Raw genomic sequence first — 20,298 nt, 5'->3', positions numbered from 1 at the left:
TTAAAATAAAAGGTGTGTCAAACAAAACGCAAAATGCTGTGGACAGTTATTGTAATTTCTTGCCTTGTTCCTTATTCAAGCGCAAAAGATTATTCTCTACTTGAACCAACTTTTGGCAATAATGTGGAAATAGATAACTGTCTGGAGAAAATTTTGAGTAAAGTGATTTTGCCCGACTCTGAAATTTTTTTAATCAATTCGCAGTTTAAAGTCCCATTTCCGGTGGTTTACCAGAATTTGTCCCTGAAATATTTCCGCGTTTTTAAATTTCGTAAACCAGACATTTACATTGTGACACTAGACGCAAGTATTGCCACAATAATCGAGTCTCTTTTACAGTTTCAGATTTATAATCCCAGAGCTACCTTTATAATAGTCCTGGAAACAGATGCCCAAAATGTTTTCCCACAATTATTGAAATACTTCATTCACGATGTAATTTTACTGGAACGGAACAATCTGACTCTAACGACGTTTGAACCATTGAAAAACGAAAAAATATTTGATGGAAATCTTGAACCAAAAATTTTGGGCAATTGCGAGGCTTTTGATTTATCAAAGAGAGACAAAAAAGTACCGAAACTGTGGAGAAATACAACGGTTTCGGCGGTTTTTCACGACTTTTTTCCCTATTTGTATGACGCTAAAACTAGGTTAAGAGGCGGTGAATTCTACCTTTACCAGCAGTTCTTCGAAAAAGTGGCTTTCAAAAACCAGACTTTTCTCAAAATTGATTTTGCCGGTTTTGGGAAACGGAACGGCACTTACGAGGGCACCTTAAGTACATACTTCTCAAAATTATTAACTGGAGACTGACTAAACAATTTTAGAAAGTCTCTACAACCGTGAGGCAACAATCCTATTAAACTTGTACGAAGCCCACGAAAATTTAATTCATGATTTTGACATGGTACCACTCTATATGGACATTTCCCAGTACTGGGTGGTACCCCATGCAAAACCCCGAGCGTACTGGAAGGCAATTATCTACAGTTTTAAATACGATATTTGGCTGATAATTACTTCGCTCCTCGTTTCGTTAAGTCTGATTTGGCAATGTTTGGACAACCGAAGCTTCATTGCATCTTTTTTGGTGATGTACCAAATATTGATTGAAGCATCCCTTCCTAGTGTAGTCAAAATTCGGTCAAACTTGACCCGACTTTTCCTTTTTGCGGTCCTTTTGCCCTTTCTGGTCATATCAACGACTTTCAGAACTGCAATGATCCAGTCACTCACAAGCAACTCGTACGAAGCACAAATCGATTCTTTGGAAGATTTAATTGAGAGCAAAGTGAGTTGTAATATCACAGAATCGATCCAAAAAACTTTCGCTTCTTCTGACGACAATGTCGCCAAATATGTCAAGAATTGTAACACTCACAAGTCAGAAGACGTCAATAACGCGATTTTTGATCAAATTGTGGCTGGGAGAAAAGTTGCAACAATCTCCAGATTGACGCAGTACAGAAGAGCGTTGACTAGACTTTATCAAGAAGGGTTTAAAGGGCCGATAATGCATGTGATACCAGCACGGGTTAGTCAGAATTATATGAATCTTTACTTAGCAAAAGGAACTCCGTTTTATCACCGTTTTTGCGAAATTAGTGGAAGGTTTCAGTTTAATGGAATCACCACAAATCTTTTCAGAAATATAGTATGGCAAAGTAAAAGGGTCATAAGTTCTCATCAGTTAAATAAGTCGAACAAATTGTCGATCAAACAAGTTGCTGTGGCTTTCTATCTTTTTCTGATCGGGCTGGGGGCTGCGTTCTTGGTGTTTCTGGCCGAAGTTTTAGTCAAAATGTACTTGTAAAGCTTGTTGTTGTTGTCATCAAAGACTTCAAGACAAATATACGGTTTTTGTTGAGTCCACTTATTTTATTTATTAATATCAATAAAATTATTTGTTTGAACTTAAACAGTTTTAAAAGCATAGAAAAGTGACAAAACTTTGCTACGGCGAGTTAATTTTTTTTTCTAATAGGTTAGTCAATTTATATTCACCCAGTTGAATAAGTATGAAATAAATATTAATGTAGTCATTAGCTACAGAAATAATGTAGTTTCCCAGTAAACTATACTAAAATATTTCAAAGTAGCTTTTTATGAGCTTTTATTTTTTGTTTTTGAAGTAATCCCTAAACTTAAATATAAAATTTAGCTAAATGCAGCTAAATTATTAGGATTGCAGTTAATGGAATAATCTTGTTGCGTTTTCATGTTAAATGCAGTTCAATTATTGGTTATCGATTAGAAAAGGTAAAGAAAAACAGTTTGTCGTTTTTTTTAGATTATATTATTTAACCCAATATTCTGGAGTCAAAACTAATAAATAATAAGTTACGGAATAAAAACCAACTTATTCGAAACTCGCTTCTTGTCTATTATTTCCCCCAAAAAGGCCACAAAGGCCAGACCTATCCCAAAAAACCACAAATAGAAAGCAACAGCAATGTGTTCAATGGTTAGATCGTCCGTTTTGATCCTTTCATGTATTTTTAGAACAGTCTCAGCTTTGGATTTGTTCCGTTCAAATAACATTTTCTTAAACCCGAAGGCTTGTAATCGACTACTAATGTCGAGAAAACGGTGGTAAAAAGGACTCCCTTTTGCCACATAAATGTAATAGTAAGCCATAGGACCTGGTACCATATGGAGCAATGGTTCCTTGTGTCCCATGTTGTAAAATTTGCTCAAAGCAAATTTAAATTGAGTGGTTCTTGAAACGGTTGCATGATCACGTTTGAAGGCAATCCGGTCAAAAATCTCATCCTTTTTTTCCTCAAACTGATGAACTGCACAGTTCTGGACGTAGTCCTTGTAAGGATCATTTGAGTGAAAGTAGGACAATTTGACGGTGTTTGTAACACTGCAGGATAATCCATTCTCAACAATATCCCTGAGAGAATTAATTTGTTTCTCGAAGGAAAAACTAGTCAATGAGCGAATCATCTCCGACTTGAACATGTTAGAAATGACCAGAAAGGGCAAAAGTGTTGAATAAATCACAATTCTGGCTGAATTCGTCCGCAGTCTGGTTATTTCAACAGTTGTTGATTCCAAAATCAGTTGGAAAATTGTCAAAAAAGACGTGACAAAACCCTGGTTTTGCAAAAAACGCCAAGTGGTTGCAAGCAATACTAAAAACACCAAAATAACCAACCAGAGGAAAATGTTAAAAGTTAGGAAAATTGATTTCCAAAAGGGCACACGGCGGGCTTTTGGTACCACCCATGAATACGTCGCGCCCAAATTCAATGGTACCAACTCAAAATCGAAATATGCGGCCAGGTTGGCTTGCCGGAAATTCATCAAAATCTGGGCTTTGCGCGTCTGGAGATCGTCTAAAATTTTAATAATAAACAAAAAATAATTGAGACGATTTTTACCGACTAAAAAGGCCCACAAAACTGTGATTTTGTTTGGCAAAACCAGTGGCTATGTCTTTTTTGAGGATCAATTGATCGGCCTTGAAACCTGTTTTTTCGATGAAAAAATTATGAAATGTGAATTCGCCTCCTTTAATTGCGTTGTCTTGGAGGTACAAGTAGGGAAAAAATTCGTAATAGATTGTCCTGATCGTGGTGTTTCGCCAAAGTTTTGGCAGTTGGGTTTTTAGCACGTTTTCTCCAAAATTTTCACAATTGCCTAAAGTTTTTGGCTCAATTTTTCGATTGAAAATATTCTCGTAAATGTAGGGATTGTAAGTGATTAGTTTTTGACTTGTAGTTTCTAACACTAAGACGTTGTAAATAAAATAGTCACACAATTGGGCGAAAATTTCCTTGTCAAATAACTCGATTAAAATAATAAATTTTGCCCTCGGGTTATAATTGTTATAATGGGTTAAAGTCTCCAAAACTTGGACTAAGTCATTTTTTATTTTTATCACGTACAAGTCCACCTTCCGTACTTGAAAAATGTGCAAAAAGTTGTGTGATAAGTCCTGGTAGATGGCCGGTAATGAAATTTTGAAATCACAATTTATTAAAAAAATCACTGATTTTGGGAAAATATTTTTCGTGATTATTTGGTCAAGACAATCGAGACTTTTACTTAAATCAAAGGCAAGTAACAGGAAAATGAGAATTAAACTCATCGTTCGACCAATCAATGATTAATAAATTAAAGTGGCAAAATTCGATCGAATTACAATAATTGCCCAGGTAATGGAAAAATGTTGTTCTTTAAAAATTGGTGTAATTTTTCGACACGACAGCAAAAAAACACAAATTAAAAAAATCAGGTGATGTCTACGGATGACTAAAACTAGGAAACGACGTGCAAATAAAACGTCCCAGTCCTTGATAGTTCCGTTAATGTCGCCAGAGGCGCAGTTGTTCCAACCGTCTAAGTTTTCAGTGCAACAAAGTTTTAAAAATTGTTGTAATTAAATAACAGTTAGCACAAGACGAATAAAAAAATACAGGCAGATAGAGCATCAAATTCTCAATAGTAGAAAATAAAAATAGTGCAAACATTATATCCAAAACTATATTAAAAAAAATTTCAAAGTTTTACCAATTTGGACTCTGTCCCATATTTTTCCAAACGCTGCGAATACGGTTACAGATACAAGAAAAATGTTTAGAAAAAAGTTGTAGAGAATTAAATTTCCTTTAAAAAAGTCCGCAAGACCAAATTTCTATCTTCAATCATTTAGGCCCCAAAGTCATTCAAAGACGCTCAATCGACGGATTTGCGTCATTTTGCCGGTGATCAAATATTGGAAATTGAATTTATACCTAAACCGTTGTAGATAGACATATCGTGTCGCGGACTTTTTTGTAGAAAATTTAATTTTCTACAACTTTTTGTTGAACAGTTTTTTTGTATCTTTAACCGTATTCGCAGCGTTTTGAAAAACACGGAAAAGAGCACAAATTTCAAATTTTAAATAAATTTTTTCTCATGTTTCTCATGAAAATTTTAGTCCTCAGTTTTTCTCAGTCTATTGAGAATGCAAAGCTCAACATTTCTGCATTTTTTTCCAAGTAATTAGTGCTTTGGTTGAATTTAAATTAATTTAAAACGTTTTGACACCGAGACAGTATTATGCTCGAAGCGCCCTCATTTTACTCTGCCGTAGTATGTTTTTGGGTTCAGAAAATCCTGCGATTTTGTTCCGTTTCCTAATTTATAGTCCTCTGTAGTCATGTCTTAATTTATTTCCTTGCTACATTTACGCTTAAATAAAACAATTTCCACAACAAAGGCAATAAAAGCACAAAACAGTCCGATATAAAGTACGTAAAACCCCATGGAGACGTTTTCAAGTTCCAAATTTTTCGACTGAATCTTCTCATTCGATTTTAAAGCACTTGCTATTTTATAATCGACGATTCTCCGGAAGTAAGCTGTGAAGCCACTCGAATGCATCCGACTCACAACTTCGGTAATGCGGTCGTATAGGGGAAACCCCTTCGTTAGATAAATGTACAAAAAATCAAACTTGACTTGTTTCCTGATCAAAAACATCGGTGGTTTCTTGTACCCCATCTGTAGCAACGTATTGGCCGCAAATTTAAACTTCAAATTGCGCGAAATCGTCGCTGATTTTTTCTCGAGCGCGATTTTAAGTAAAATGTCTTGTTGGTCGTCCAAATCGTCCAAAACCTCACAGCTTGAGACGTACTTGTAGTAAAAATCCCCGACTGATTTGTACAAAAGCTTCATGTCTTGTGCCACAAAACAGGACAAGTTTTTGGCAATAATATCGTCAAGACTTTTGATCGGATAATCGTAGATAATTGTGGTGAACGAGTTCAACATTTCGCTCTTGAAACTCGTCGAAAGAATCAAACAGGCGAACATGGACGAGGCGATGAAAACCCGGCTTGAAGTTTTCCTGATTTTCAAAACGTTGAAACTGTTTGATTCGGAAAAAAGCTGGAAGTGGGTGAAAAACGAGTAAAGCAAGTCCTTGCCTTCGATGAAACACCACAAAAGTGTGACCACAAGTTGGAAAAAAACGATTGAAAGCCAGACAAGGGGGTCCACATTTTGCAAAAAGATTCTCCAGTAAGGGACTTGGCCCCCGTTTGGAACCACCCAGTAAAAATGGGCCGCCAAGTCAATTGGCACCAAATCAACTTTCAAGTGGTTGTGAACCTTCAAAGTTTGGAGATTTGCGATTTGGTGGAACTTCCGGTCTTGTAACAAATCGACAAAACGCCAGGATTTGTGTTCGTCTAGTTCTTCAATAACTAACTTAAACTTGAGTTTTTCTTTAATTAAGTTCAGGACTTTGAAATTTTCGCCAAGTAGCGCCCCCTTTTCGTAATACAAGTAGGGAAAATGCTCGCTGAAAATGACCCGAACCGTTGTGTTGCGCCAAAATTTTGGCAACTTCTTGTCGAAGATTTTTGCAAGATTATGGTTAAAACAGTCACACAGTGGGTACGGTTCAACTTTATTATTTATGTTTTCGTTACGGAAAGGGTCGTAAGTCACTATTTCCCGCCCTTGGGTGATTACCACAACTTTGTAGATGAAGTACAAAGCGAGTGTTTGAAACAATTCGGGGAACTTTGCGGTTTCGTTTGAGATAATCACGAATTTGGCTCGCGGGTTCAATAGCTCGGTTTTTTCCAAAGTTGTTAGGTCTTGACCGATTTCGGTGGCTGTTATTACGACGATTTCGGGCATTTGATGAATGAAACTTTTAACTGGTTGAGAGCCGTTTTGGCGAATTGAGGGCAATGTAGTTTGTAGGTGTGGTGAGTTTTTTAGTAAAATAACACGTCCGGGTTCGTAATGTGTTTCTAGGATTTTGTTGACACATTTGGTTTCGTTGCACCAACACATTTGTACAAAGGTGACACAAAAATATTGCCACTTCATTCTACTTACACAGGGAAAATGTGAATCGGAGCAATTTTCTTGTTTTGATCATGAATAGTTGAGTATGTGGCGATGAAACGATTTGGGGGTTTTATATGTCTATTAAATATCATTATGTGTGGTCAAATTTGGAATAAACAAGTTGGATTAATCGAATTGTACTTAACTTTTGACAGCGGAAAGTATGATTTCAATTGAAAAAGCTGATACGTTTTCACTGATAAGGAACAATTTGATGAATTTTATTAACACTGTCACACAGAGAAAATTTTTTGATCAAATAATTAATAAAGAACACGAATTTAATTTGCTTTTATCATCGTAAAGAGCACATCAAAATCAATAAAATAGAATCGATTTTATTTGATTTTGAAACACTTTAAAAATTGGTCGATTTTAATTTTTTTTATTTTCTCATTTACGGCTAAACTATTCCAAAAAGTGAAACTATTTTGATCCACACCTATGCAAAATGATCCGGGGAATCGATTGACATCGAGAAAACTGTCAAATTCCCAATAGTTTTTTAGTTATAAATTTTTTAAAATTTTACCAATTTTTGCATTTAGCAGCAATTTGCTCGAAAACTATTAGTCGGAGAACAATAATCTTTCTTGAAAAAAATAGATAATTTAAAGAGCTTTCCAACGATTATACACTTCATGGGGTTATATCTAATAGTTCCGGAGCTATTGCTCGAGAAATGTTCCGGGTACCCAAAACCGGCAAAAACTGCGACGAATATTGAAAAAATTAAACATCAAAAAATCGAACATTTAGACTTTTTGTGGACTTTCAACAACTTTAGTGGGTTGTTAAGACATGTAGAAGTCCATAAAAATTTGCTGGAGTTAGTTTAAAAAAAAATTTGTTTTCACCTCTTTGAAGGTAAGTGTATTGCTCAGGAAATTTGAGCAAAAAAATTGAAAATTTTAAATTTCGTGAAAAGTTGATATAACACAGAAAATAAACCGCTAAATTCAATGGAACAAACCGCATTGCTCTACGACTTTTAGTTTTTGAGTTATAAAAGTTTTAATAAATAACCCGGCGCATCCACCATTTTTCAATTTAAAATAATTTATAAAATATGTTTTCAGGTCAATTAGTTCTGTCAAAAGCTTGGTATAATATGTAATTTAAGCCGCAAAATTCAATGAAGTAAACCGTTTTGTCCTTCAGTTTTTAGTTTTTTAGTAATAATTTTTTTTAGGTCATTTTTCTAAAAGTTTCATTTGAAACTCAATTATTTACAAATAATGCGTTTGTTTACCATTGTAAAAATAACAACAGAAATTGAAATAACAGTTTACTTAAATTTATTATTTACAACTTCGATAAAAAATACCACAACAGCAACACCTAATCCGATTAACCACAAATAGAACGCAAAAGAAATGCTCTCAAAAGTAACAATTTCCGAAAAAAGTCTAACCCTCCGACTGAGGTTTTGATTAATTTTGTAAAACGCTTGGTCCCGAAAAAACATAATTAAACCAGCCGAGTCCATTCTTTGAATAATTAAATTAAAACTATCACACACGGGAAAACCTTTCGTAAAATACGTGAAAACAAAATCAAATTTAACTTGTGGCCGAATGGCGTGCATTATCATGTGTTGGAAACCTTCCTTATAAAGATCAGCACTTGCAAATTTAAATTTCAACATTCGACTAATCACAGCCGTGTCTTTATGTGTGGCTATTCGTTTAAAAATCGTTCTGTGATCGTCGTTTTCGTCAATTGAAACACAATTTGAAACATACTGACTATGAACTTCGTCGTGAAATTGATAATAATCTTTCATATCACTGCTAACGTAACACTTTAAATTATTTTTGATAATGTCCTGCAAATTTTTGTACGGACACTGAGTCAAATGCGTTGTGAACGAACGAAGCAACTCATTTTTGCCAACAGCCGAAAGAATCAAAAACCCAAACATAGAAGTGGCCAAAATGCGCCCCGAAATTTTGCGAATTTTCGCAAACTCAAAAATCGGAGCCTCCACCAGCATTAGCAAGTTCAGCAAAGTGGTGTAAACCAAATCGTTGCGTTCCGAGACTTTGTACCAAATCAAGCTCAAAAAGACGAGGAAAAACGTGGTGAAAAAAAGCGTAAGGAAGTCAAACTGGCGGAAAAAAATGCGCCAAACGGGCGAGTAGGAACAATTCGGGGCAAACCAGTAAAAATGCGCGGGTAAATTGATCTGACTCAGGTCGAATTTGAAGTAGTTGTGGACGTCGGTCCGACGGTGGTTTAGCATCATGTGGGAGCCCCCAGCCTGTAAAAAACCTGATCAAAATGGCAAAGTGTCTTTGGGTTAAACTAATACTTAGGGCGGCTTCGGACGTGTTATTTTGACTGCGAAATTCGGTCAGATTCACTTGAAATTGCAATTTTTTGGCCACCACGTCCAAAATGTCGAAAAATTGCCCTTTGAGGGAGCCGCCCTCGAGAAAAACGTAAGGGTAGTGTTGGATAAAAGTGGTGGAAACGGTTGTGTTGCGCCAATAAAAGGGCAAACTTTTGGTGAAAATTTTACGCGAGGGATCAAAATTGATGCATTTGCCCAAATTTTTTGGCGCCACTCCTTTTGCAAGGGCGTCCTCAATGACAAAGGGGTCGTAAGTTAACAAATCGTTCTGAGGGGTCAAGACAACAACTTTGTAAATGAAATGTTGGGCCAGGTTTTGGAAAATATGGGGACTGGCACGTGTCAGGATAATTATGAAAATTGCTTTCGGTTCAAACATTTCGATTTGTTCCAAAGTGTGGAAAATTTCGCTCAGGTTTTTACGTTCAAGTGTGATAATGTACAGGTTTGGTAATCGATGAGTCACTTTAATGAATCTCTCAACCGAGCTGTTGTGACAAATTATTGGGTAAAATCCAAGGTTTAGATTCGTATCAATGGACATTATTGTCCAAGGAGGGGTGTAATACTTGGTCAAAATCTTGTAAACACACTTGAGTTGGTCTTTTGTACATAAAACGACAGAAAATAGCAGAAAGCTCGTAACTAGTTTGGTAAACATTGTGGCAATAGTTTCGGGTTCCGAGCACGATTTTGTCATTATTTCAAGCGGCAAACATGTTATTAGCTTGATAAATATTTCAGGACAAAAATATGTTGTTGCCGCCCTGGGCTGCTTAATTTTGCCGCCCCTGACAATGATAACAGTTCTTTAAAAAGAAATTATTGGTGAGTTCAGAAAATGAGAAAAAATTCACAAACGTTAAATATTTATTTAATTTATTAAATATACACTACTCTACAACAGATAAAAAGTCAAGATCAAACAAATTCTATCATTTTTCCGATAGAAACAAATCCGTAAATTTGTATCTGTCCTTAACTCCGTAACAGTTTATTTGAATGAAACAGCAAATCCAGGTCTTACACAAGTTTTTTAAAAATTGCAAAATTGTTCTGAAAATTAAATTTAAAAACCAGAAATAGTTTTTCGTAATGTCACCAATAACCTGTACTACATTTGTAGTTATCTTCTTAATTTTCTAAATATTATTCAGAAGTCAGCATATTTTTATTTAAATTTTTTTTGTTTTTACAAAAACATAGTCATTTTTACGATTTTTTTCTATACTTGCATAATATTACATTGCCGCTGACTTATTTCAAAGACCTTTTAGTGTATTATTTACTACTCAGGCTTTTTTTTACTATTACTTATCGTCTTTTCTATAATATGTATTAAAACTATAAAAATGTTTGTAAAACCTGAAAAATACGTTGAAAATTAAAAATCTCATCAATTAAAAATACAAGCTGTTTATTTACTACTTTTTTTAATCAAAATAAAGATAAATAAATAAAAATTCCGCCGTCCTGGGCTATAGCCCATTTAGATAAAAGGTTAACAATAATAGTAAAAAATAAATAAACAGATAATGCACTAAAAATTTTATTATTTTGTTTAAAAACGTCCACAATAAATGACTTGACAAAAATTTAAACCATTAGACTTCTAAATTACTCTTGTCCCTTTTCCACGGCTTGCTCCGACCCCTTTTTCCCCACAATGGCACTTTGGGACCTCTTCTGTTCATTAGAAAGCTGCGAACTTTTCCCTTCTATCGCTGCTGATTTTCTTTCACCGGAAAGTTGCGAGCTTTTCCCTTCTGGAGTCGCCGATTTTCTCTCACCGGAAAGTTGCGAACTTTTCCCTTCTATCGTTGCTGATTTTCTCTCACCCGAAAGTTGCGAGCTTTTCCCTTCCGCACTTTGTGTTTTCCTTAGCTGCTCATTCGAAAGTTGAGACGCAGCTTTACCCAACTGTGACGCCTTTTGAGACACTGGTTCCTCAATTGAGACCTTGACTGGTATTTGTTGAGAGGCTTGAGTAACCTCCTCAATAGGCACAGCTCCAATATTAAGCGACTTCTCTAAAAAAATTAATTACGAGAAATAACTGTATTGACTTGACTCACTATTTGCTGCTTCTTCGGCTGAAAAAATAATTATTTTAAATGCAATTTTTATCGAGAATTGAGAAAATTACCTTCTTTACTCACAACCATGTGAGCTTCAGCACTCACGTAAGTGTTCCTCCCTTGGGGAACTTCCTGTTCCTGTAAAAAAAATTACCCCAAGTAAAAAATTTACTAATTGTACCATCATGGGTGCCCCTCCTGCTGTAGAGGGCCTTATGCTCCCCTTAGGCCCATTTTCAACTTTACTCCCTTTTTTCGTATAAATAGCCTCGTCACGAGCTTTATACATCTGTAAAAAATTTAAGAAAAAATAAAAAAAATCGTAATAATTGTTACATGATTGTCGTTCCCTCGAATGTATTCATCCTGTAAGGGGGCTATTTCAGGACCCCACTGTTCCAGGAAATGCCCCAATCGTGTCACCCTCTGTTGGGGGGTGGTCGTAGTATGACTCCCTCCACAATACCGGTTACATAAATGATTTTTCCTAAAACAAATGTTACAAAAAATCACACTTAAATCACTCAATCACTCTTTATTTCCTCGTGTTTTCAAGGCACTTTCAATAAAGTTCAGATTCTTGCTATTGGGGACACATTTTTGTTGCTTTCTCAACTGGTCCAATTCATAAGCTAGATAAGGTGCCATATTTCTACTAGCTGGCATTGCATAGGCTTTGGGTTTTAAAGAGGCATCCATTTCTTTCCTCATTATTACGTCCTTATCACAGGAAATACAATTAACATTTCGCAAAAATCGACTCTTTGTTCCTGCAGCTTCCTGCTCTCGTTTGAGGGCACTTAACGACTTGAATTTCTCTTGCAGTGCTCTTAGTTTACTGTTGACAAAGTCGCGTAATGGATCCACTTCCATTTTGTCAAGTTTATTGCCAACTTCGCGCTGGATCGAGTCGAGGGCTTGGTGCCACATTTCCTCCTATTTGGGAAAGTTTTATTCAATTAATGCCAACTTGTAAAGTGAAGGGCGGGTCCTTAAATTACGCGTGTTTTATTTGTCCCAAGAACGAGTTATTTGCCCAATAAAAATGTAAAATTATCTCCTACTTGTTTATCGGCCGCGCAAAAAATTGCAAGGCGATTCGAGCGTTTCTTATTGGATATTGTGGTGGGAGATGCACTCCCAATTGTAAGACGGGCCAATCACAAGGCGATGCAAAAGGCCTTGCATTATTATTGGTAGTGGCGGACAAACGACTTGGAATTTTGCTGTTTTCTAAGAAAATGTCAAGTTTACTATTATAAATGTGTGGATAAATTGTGGATCAATTTGTTTTGATAAAAATTATCAAAAATATTCTCGCAATTAGTTCAAACGTTTTTCACCACAAATAACTCAATCGTTTCGCAAGATTTGTTCACAAAACTCAAAACTGTACCAAATTAGGTCAAAAATTTTGCTAAAATTAACTTTTAAAGTCTTTCTTTTGTGATTAACTTGTACATTTGTAACATTATGTTTTTAGATAGACAATGTAATAATTTTTTAAAGTAAAAGAAATAATTTATAAATTTTCTGTTGCTAATGAAGACTAGTGGAAGCAATTGCAAAGAGTGCTTTATTCCTTGAAGAAATAAATTATCGAAGATAATAAATGACATAAAAATTCGTCTGAAAATGTAAGACAGAGTAAAATTTAATATAAATTAATTTCAATAATTCATGCCACAGAAATTTAGAGCAAATTGAACAATTTGAAAAACAAAGCCAGAAAAATATATAACTGCAGACTGCATAAATATCTAAAAGCAGAGATTTGGATTCTGCAATTAAAAGTTTAAAAATAAAAAATACAAAAAAAAAACAAAAAGAGAACAAAAAAATAAGTTAAAGCAGTGGAAATATTACAGAAAAAAAATTGCAAGATTTTGAGAATACAAAAAGAAACGTTCTAGAATTAGAAAAAACAAAATAATGTTAAATAATTAGTAATACATAATTATTTTTTATGACCCAGCAAAAGTACCTTATATAGTTTATATTATAGAATTCAATACGTCAATGGCTTTAAATTCAAAAGGGCATTAATCGTTAAAGTACACAGTAGCGGATCCAGGAATTAATTTTGGAAAAAAGTGCTTCCAAAAATAATTTTTAAAATGGTGAAGGTTTAGCTACTGAATACATTTTTTTACTCCCGGAATGTTAAAATTAATATTTATTTTATTTTTATCCAAAAAATGTTACAATGCAAATTTATATATTTTCCAAATAAAACTAGCTATATTTTGTATATTTTTAGACATACAGAGTGAGTTTAAAGTGAAGTATTATAAAAAATTTATAAAATAAGACAAAACAAAAAAATAAAGCCTTTTATGTGTAAATGTCGAGTTTTGTCATTTTTTGCTTAATTTTTTTAACGTATTTCTTAATTTGTAACCAAAAATATAATTATTCAGAAACCAGTGACGTAAAATTTGTTAAAAAAAATAACATTTTGGCACTTACTTGTTCCTCAAGCTTGGACAAAGCCTCCTCGATACCCCTATACAAATCATCACAGGCAGCATCAAACTGATCATGCGACACTTTCCGATTAATCATACAAGCATCGGCTTTTTCACCCAACGCATCCTCCAAATCTTCCCGATTCGCTTTCACAATTTTCAAAATATCAATCTGTTCCATAATCACTTCAGTCTGCTTATCACGCTGTTCCTTCTCCTGTTGCAACTCTTCGGCCTTATCCGAAATTGCAATCATCTCCTTCTCAAGCAGCGTGAGTTTATTGGCCAAATCCATGGTCGTCTCGGCACTAATCCCGGTCGAATCACCTCCCGGGAGACTAAAATTTCAAATAAACAACGACCACAACCAACTAACATTGACTACATTATGTCAAGTTTGGTGGCAACTTCGTTCATTTCGCTCTGGACGCTGTTGAACTGCTCACTGAGGAGCTTGATCTGCGTGTTGTATAAGTCGTTCAGTTCGTTGATTTTCCGACTACATTCGTTGAATTTGCTGTCAACAACTCGCGTGTCAACTTCGCCAGGCGCTGGCGGAGCGAAAGCTTTCAACTTGTCCACTTCTTGGATACTCTCAGTCATCCAGTTCTTCAAATTTTGGAACTCCTCCTGGATCAGGATTAGGGCCTGGTTCGAGGGCAACTCACCCAAATCGACACTAAAAACCAAATCTAGACTCAAATCGACACTTTGCTAAAACTACTCTTGGATCTGGCTCTGGTAGACCACCTGCGGGGCCATGATTTTGACCGACTCCGTCCCTTGGCTTTTCCTCGAGGGAGATTTGGCCCCTTCGGGGACCACACTACTAGTCTCAGTTCTGGCAACGCTGGCCATATCAGAGGGCCCCAAACTGGGCTGAGCCGACGCTGGTTTTTCCAAAATTGGCTCTTGCGGTTTAAATTCGCCGACTCCTGTGGCCACAGCTGCTATATTCTCATTCAAGTTATTGACAGCATTTTCAAGGTTAGTTAGCCTGACTTCGACCTCGTTTAACGCACTTAACCGCCGTTCAGCTGTGTATTTTTGGGTTTCGTCGACTGAAGCGCGCACTTCTTGGACCCTTTCGATGATGGTTGGGGGCATCTGCCCTTTGTCGCTCTTGACCAAGTCTTCAATCAACGAACCGATTTTCTCAAGGGCTGTCTCATTGGCGTCCATTCGTTTGGTCAAGTGGAGGATTTGGAACATGTCCAGGATCGGGCTTGACTGGGACCTCGTGGCCCCAATTAAGCCCAGATTAGCTGGGAGTTCTTGTAACTCCTTGAGTTGGATTTTGAGCGAGTCTAGGTCATTTTGGAGGCTGTCGAAGGTGGTTTTGGTGAGGGCCACAGTGTACTGGGGGAGGGTTGACTGGGACTCGACCACGACAACCGTCTGGAGGTCGGCAGGAGTGATTCCAAGGAGGCTACCTGGGGGTGATTTCAACGGGAGGGGGTTAAGGTCAGGGTCTTCCTTTGAGTCTTTCCGGCGTTCGATAACACGGATTTCCTTCTCTTTTTTCTCTTCCAACTTCTGGCGCTCTTTTTCCGCCATCACGTCCTGTAAACTGGCTTTTTTCTTCTGATGGGGTCCTGTTTTTTTCTTCAACTTGACGCTTTCTTCAGGCACGACGTTGTATTTTGGGAGGAGGTGGGTGGAGGTAGGTTTGACGGTACTGATCAAGGCTTGGATTTTTTCGCTGTCGGAGCCTCGGAATTCCACAGCTACGTCGTGCATTTTTAGTTGTTGGACAACGACGTGGAGGAAGGTGTGGAGGACGTGGAAGTTGATAATGCCCTTGTGGGAAAAAAGTTTTGGGGGGTTTTGGCAAAAGGGGGATTACCTCGTTGCAATTTAACGATAAATCGATCATTTGTGAGAGTGTTACAAGTGTAACGCTTTCGGCCATTTTGCACGAATCTGATGGTTCGAAGGGATTTTTTGACAAGGGATGGAACGGAAACTGGTTGACAGCAGGTTGCTTCAAATGTGCTTTTTTGTGACATTTGAACGAAAAAATCGCCACATTTGGTCGAAAATTACGAAAAATTTAGCTTTCTAAGTGATTATTCAGCAAAAATTTCAAGCAAATAAATCATAGAATTTTGTCAAAAATGACGGTATTTTTGTAAGTTCTGAAAATTTGAACATTTTAGACCACAAATTGAGTTTTTCTTCTTGTTTTTATTAATCTAGAACGGAAAAATCACCAAATTTGGTCGAAAATGACCAAAAATAATTTTTTTATAAGTGTTTATTCATTAAAAACTCAATTATTGTACAAAATTTCTTGAAAAGTAAGCCAATAAATCACAAAATGATCTCAAAAATGACATTATTTTTGCTAGTTTTGCGAATTTGAACACGTTTTTCGACTAAAAATAAAGTTTTTTTCCTGTTTTTATTAATATAGATTAAAAAAAATTACCAAATTTGGTCAAGAATGACCAAAAATGCACCTTTTCTTATTGTTTATTCAGCAAAAAATCAATTATTATGCAAAATTTTTTAATAAAAAGTAATAATGTCAAAAATGCCATTATTTTTGCAAGTTCTGAAGATTTAAACGCGTATTTAGACCAAAAATCAAGTTTTTCTTCCTGTTTTTATTAAACTAGAACGAAAAAATCGCCAAATTTGGTCGAAAATGACCAAAAATGTACCTTTTCTAAGTGTTTTTTTAGCAAAAACTCAATTATTGTACAAAATTTCTTAAAAAGTAAGCCAATAATTCACAGAATTATGTGAAAAATGACATTATTTTTATAAGGTTCTAAGGATTTGAACACATTTTTAGACAAAAAATCAAGTCTTTCTTCCGGTTCTTATTAAACTAGGACGAAAAAATCACAAAATTTGGTCAAAAATAAACAAAAAATTTTCTTCTCTAAGTGTTTATTCAGCAGATACTCGATTATTGTGCAAATTTTCTTAATAAGTGAGCCAATAAATCATAGAATTACGTCAAAATTGCGTTAATTTTGCAAGTTCAAAAAATTTAAACAAATTTTTAGACCAAAAATCATGTTTTTTCCCTATTTTCATTAAACTAGAACGAAAAAATCACCAAATTTGATCGAAAATGCTCATTATATTTAATTGTCAATATTTCATTTTTATTTTTTTAATTTTTATTTTTTTTATTATACCAGAAAGATAATTATAAAGACGTGTACTACGTAAAGCAGTAAACAAAAATATTGTTTATTATTAAAAAAAAATGACGTCACAACTCAAAAACCAGTGACATCATAAATGTTACTATGTATAATTTTAAAAAAATAAATCGACCTCTACGAGGACTTTTTTCAAATATGACTAATAAATAACACATATTTGCTTCAGTCTCTATAAGTTGAGTAATTGGGGATTTTTTGTTAATTTATTTACGTATCTAACATTGGGAAATATTGGGAAAGTTGGTAAGGACTTAAGTGAAATACGAAATTCGAGTAAGAGTTTATTTAACAAAAATATAAATACATACAAATTCCAATAATAATATAAATAGAATACTGTAGATTTTAGCTCCAAAAATACAACATCGTACCCAGTTATGATACAAAAGGTTACAAGTAGCTTTGAAAACCCAAGTTAGGGTTTCACTTCAACCCAATTGACTTAGACAGCCGCTCATACACCGTCCAGGCCATCGCCGCCATCAAAGTCCTCCTCAACATCCTGGGGACCATCCCCTTGAAGTAGCCCCTAACCCCGTACTTCCCATGGACGTAGACAACCACCGACCACAACCCGTTGAACTTATTCGGGTAGAGCTGCATTTTAGTCTTCAGAACATCAGCCGGTTGGGTCACCACCGAGGCCAGAACTCCTGCAGTAACCCCACAGGTGAAATGCGCAGGGGAGGCCATGGACGAATCCAGGATTTCCCTCGGGACTAGAAGCTTCGTCTGGGTGTAGAACATGAGATAGAGCCCTGAAAAGGGCGCATCCCGGAAAAGTGTGGGGATGAGACCGCACGTCATCCCCCGGAGACCTTCCGTCTTGTAGATCTCCCGGAGTGCGGAGGTCACGCTGTTGTAACCGTAGACACCGCTCTCCACGCGGGTTTTAACCACGGTGATGGGAATCAAGGCCACGCCACTCATGCACCTGGACACCATCCCCAAAGCCACGGATTCGAGGGGTGAGGGTGTCTTATCGGTGAAAAACTGTGTTTTCAGGTAATCCAAGGAACAGAAGTAGAGACCAACGCCCGGGACGCAGCGAGTGATCGACTGGAAGAAAAAGGGGGCTGTCAGTAAAATTAATTAATCTGGGGGTTGATGCAACGTACCGGAGTCATGCCGCGCCACAGCCCCCGGAGGTGCTCCTGCTGGAGGATGTTGACGAAGATGGTGACCATGCGCGCGCCCCCATGTTGCCCCCTAGAAAAATTCAAAAATCAACCACTGCTGCCAACGTATTTTTGAAACCACTTACTGTAAGACAGGGGTGGGGTTTTGCAAACGGGTTTTGACCAAGTCCAAGGGTTGGAACAGAATTGTGGAAAAGGTGCCGGAGAAAGAACCGGCAAGGAACGCTTTTACCAACGGATACTGTAATAAAAAAACAAGTTTGTAATGACCTTGACTTCCCCAAATCGGTCATAATGTGTACTTACACTAGCAACGATATCCATTTTTGGGTATTATACTGATAAGAATTAGTCTTCGATTGGTTCAATTAAGTAAGTACAAAAAATAGGAAGTGCCCCCTTTTACAAACCACGGGTCGTATCGGAATAGTCGGAATAATAGATAGGGTTGACGCGGAATTTATCAGCAATGGTCATTTTATAGCGAAGACTTGATAACTGCATTAGCGCTTCCGTGTGTGAATGAATATTTCGGAAAAGCACTCAAAAAAAGTATTTTTCGGTCACTTCGCGTCACAAGTCATTAGGGAGGCACTTATTTAAAGACTGCATAATTATCGCCCGAACTCGGTATTTATACTCAAACGAAAGGTCAATCGGAGACCCCCAGTGAACCTTATTATCGCTTTTTTTCCGGCGTTATGACCTATTTGTTATCGTCTACTTACATCTTGTAATATTGTTTGTGTGCCATTGGGGGGCAAGATGTGACCCCCCGGCGGTTGGAAAATAACATTAGTGATATCCTCTGCTTGCATTTCGGTACATTTTTAGCTGTGGGAGTGCACAAACGCATGTTATCTAATGATTATCGTACGGTTTTGAAGGTTAGATCAGGTGACAATGACATGGCTATTTTTACTCAACGGTGTTATTGTTGCCTTATAATTGGAGCAATTAACACAAAAAGCGTAGCTAAAGTTATTTAAATTAATGCCAATTTGGAATTTCAATCAACATTTTTGCCAAGGTCATCGGTGTCACCTCAAGGACATGTTGCATAAGCGCGAAATTGCATTACTCCAAAAGGGGTGTAAGCCTGGCTATTTAATTATTTTATTCCATTGAAACAAACAAATTATATTTTATATATATTTTCTTTATGGTAAAATGGAATTTTATCGTCTAGAGAAAAACGCTTAACAACCAGTGTTGTTTTTGATGATTTTTTTATTTTTTTCACTTTTGAATTTTTGACATTTATAATTAATAAAAAAAAATTTGTATTGTACTCGATAAAATTCACCATTTTCTTCACAAGCTCTCGAAGATAAAATAAAATTATATGTATTTTTTTTGGCTAACAGGTAAATCGCTGAGTGAGAGTAAACTATTTTATTTTTCCCTTGTATAATTATGTCTAGCAAATGAAATAAAAAATTCACACTGATTAGCTTAATTTAGATATGCGAAAAATAAAAATTGCGACACCATCTTGTTTGTCGAAACACGTGTTAATTTGTTTTTTACTATTTTGAGTTTGTTGTAAAGATGTTAACAAAATTGATGACACAAATATAACGTCCTTGTCTTAAATCTGGGTTAGTGACAATGTTCTTTCGTCTCGCTTAATAAAACCGTCTATGATTAATAAATAGCACGTAAAAGGCTCATGCTTATCAATGTTAAAAGTCTTGTTGTTTCTCTAGGGGGTCTCTTATCACAATTCGGGGGTTAAGGGTCAAGTCAACAGAAATTTCTAATTTACGTGCGCTGTTTCCATGTCAGTTTGTTACGAAGGAAACAGTCCGACGTCACGAAAAAATAAAACGTTTAACGTCATTGAACATCTCACCCATTTTTTATAACAAAACGGAATAAACAGATTGTTTTCGACAAAAATGTCGATTTTTTCGGTGGAAAATTTCTGTTTGTCGCAAATTAGCAACACTGATAAAACTTTAATCACGTTGCGTGGGTGTCACGTGACGCTTTAGCAGCGTCGCGATTGGATAAAACGCCGCAAACCCCGCCCCACTCGCAGGTGACTAGACCAGCTTACCTGTCTGTCGTCACCCATCTATCCGAACAAGTCACCAATAGTAGCAAACTGATTTTGCAAACGTAGCGAGTCTAATATAAATTGTGCGACCTTTTTGACCCATTTCGAAAATATTATCGAAAAAAATTGCGTGTGAAAATAAGATT

General features: G+C 36.2%; 3 protein-coding genes across 4 annotated transcripts; 1 reads left to right on the top strand and 2 right to left on the bottom strand.

Moving 5' to 3' along the window:
- LOC107398569 (uncharacterized) lies at window positions 1-1,870 on the top strand. The gene is made up of 2 exons (XM_015983003.2): window positions 1-781; window positions 831-1,870. Exons 1-2 carry the CDS (start codon window positions 34-36, stop codon window positions 1,814-1,816), a joined length of 1,734 nt encoding a protein of 577 aa, XP_015838489.1. The 5' UTR covers window positions 1-33; the 3' UTR covers window positions 1,817-1,870.
- An 8,889-nt stretch (window positions 1,871-10,759) lies between these two features.
- LOC103314159 (uncharacterized) lies at window positions 10,760-15,766 on the bottom strand. Its single transcript, XM_008199304.3, has 10 exons — window positions 15,616-15,766; window positions 14,494-15,569; window positions 14,155-14,448; window positions 13,771-14,107; window positions 11,834-12,237; window positions 11,638-11,788; window positions 11,483-11,590; window positions 11,370-11,439; window positions 11,299-11,316; window positions 10,760-11,253 (listed from the first exon to the last, which is right to left on the bottom strand). Exons 1-10 carry the CDS (start codon window positions 15,679-15,681, stop codon window positions 10,841-10,843), a joined length of 2,937 nt encoding a protein of 978 aa, XP_008197526.1. The 5' UTR covers window positions 15,682-15,766; the 3' UTR covers window positions 10,760-10,840.
- A 1,453-nt stretch (window positions 15,767-17,219) lies between these two features.
- On the bottom strand, window positions 17,220-19,172 carry LOC662655 (mitochondrial glycine transporter A). 2 transcript variants are annotated; one of them, XM_008199217.3, is made up of 4 exons: window positions 18,819-19,172; window positions 18,216-18,331; window positions 18,070-18,160; window positions 17,220-18,010 (listed from the first exon to the last, which is right to left on the bottom strand). In XM_008199217.3, exons 1-4 carry the CDS (start codon window positions 18,906-18,908, stop codon window positions 17,375-17,377), a joined length of 933 nt encoding a protein of 310 aa, XP_008197439.1. In that variant the 5' UTR covers window positions 18,909-19,172; the 3' UTR covers window positions 17,220-17,374. The 2 variants fall into 2 exon arrangements, with proteins under 2 accessions (XP_008197439.1, XP_973832.1); XM_968739.5 differs by lacking the exon at window positions 18,819-19,172 and adding an exon at window positions 18,397-18,794.
- Window positions 19,173-20,298: the final 1,126 nt, after the last annotated feature.

Source organism: Tribolium castaneum, chromosome 6, assembly GCF_031307605.1.
Source record: "Tribolium castaneum strain GA2 chromosome 6, icTriCast1.1, whole genome shotgun sequence".
In the NCBI taxonomy this organism is placed as follows: Eukaryota; Metazoa; Arthropoda; class Insecta; order Coleoptera; family Tenebrionidae; genus Tribolium; species Tribolium castaneum.
This window is presented reverse-complemented; position numbering and strand designations above follow the sequence as displayed.

What these genes read in the sequence shown, in the direction of transcription:
- LOC662655 (XM_008199217.3), bottom strand. Translation starts at nt 18,908, where the DNA reads ATGCAAGCAGAGGATATCACTAATGTTATTTTCCAACCGCCGGGGGGT. An exon ending in CACAAACAATATTACAAGAT is followed by an intron (nt 18,332 to 18,818) that starts GTAAGTAGACGA and finishes TTTTTATTACAG; the next exon opens with TATCCGTTGGTAAAAGCGTT. An exon ending in TGTGGCGCGGCATGACTCCG is followed by an intron (nt 18,011 to 18,069) that starts GTACGTTGCATC and finishes TTTTTCTTCCAG; the next exon opens with TCGATCACTCGCTGCGTCCC.
- LOC107398569 (XM_015983003.2), top strand. Translation starts at nt 34, where the DNA reads ATGCTGTGGACAGTTATTGTAATTTCTTGCCTTGTTCCTTATTCAAGC. An exon ending in CACTTACGAGGGCACCTTAA is followed by an intron (nt 782 to 830) that starts GTACATACTTCT and finishes AAACAATTTTAG; the next exon opens with AAAGTCTCTACAACCGTGAG.
- LOC103314159 (XM_008199304.3), bottom strand. Translation starts at nt 15,681, where the DNA reads ATGGCCGAAAGCGTTACACTTGTAACACTCTCACAAATGATCGATTTA. An exon ending in AAAACACGAGGAAATAAAGA is followed by an intron (nt 11,789 to 11,833) that starts GTGATTGAGTGA and finishes CATTTGTTTTAG; the next exon opens with GAAAAATCATTTATGTAACC. An exon ending in CAGGAGGGGCACCCATGATG is followed by an intron (nt 11,440 to 11,482) that starts GTACAATTAGTA and finishes TTTTTTTTACAG; the next exon opens with GAACAGGAAGTTCCCCAAGG.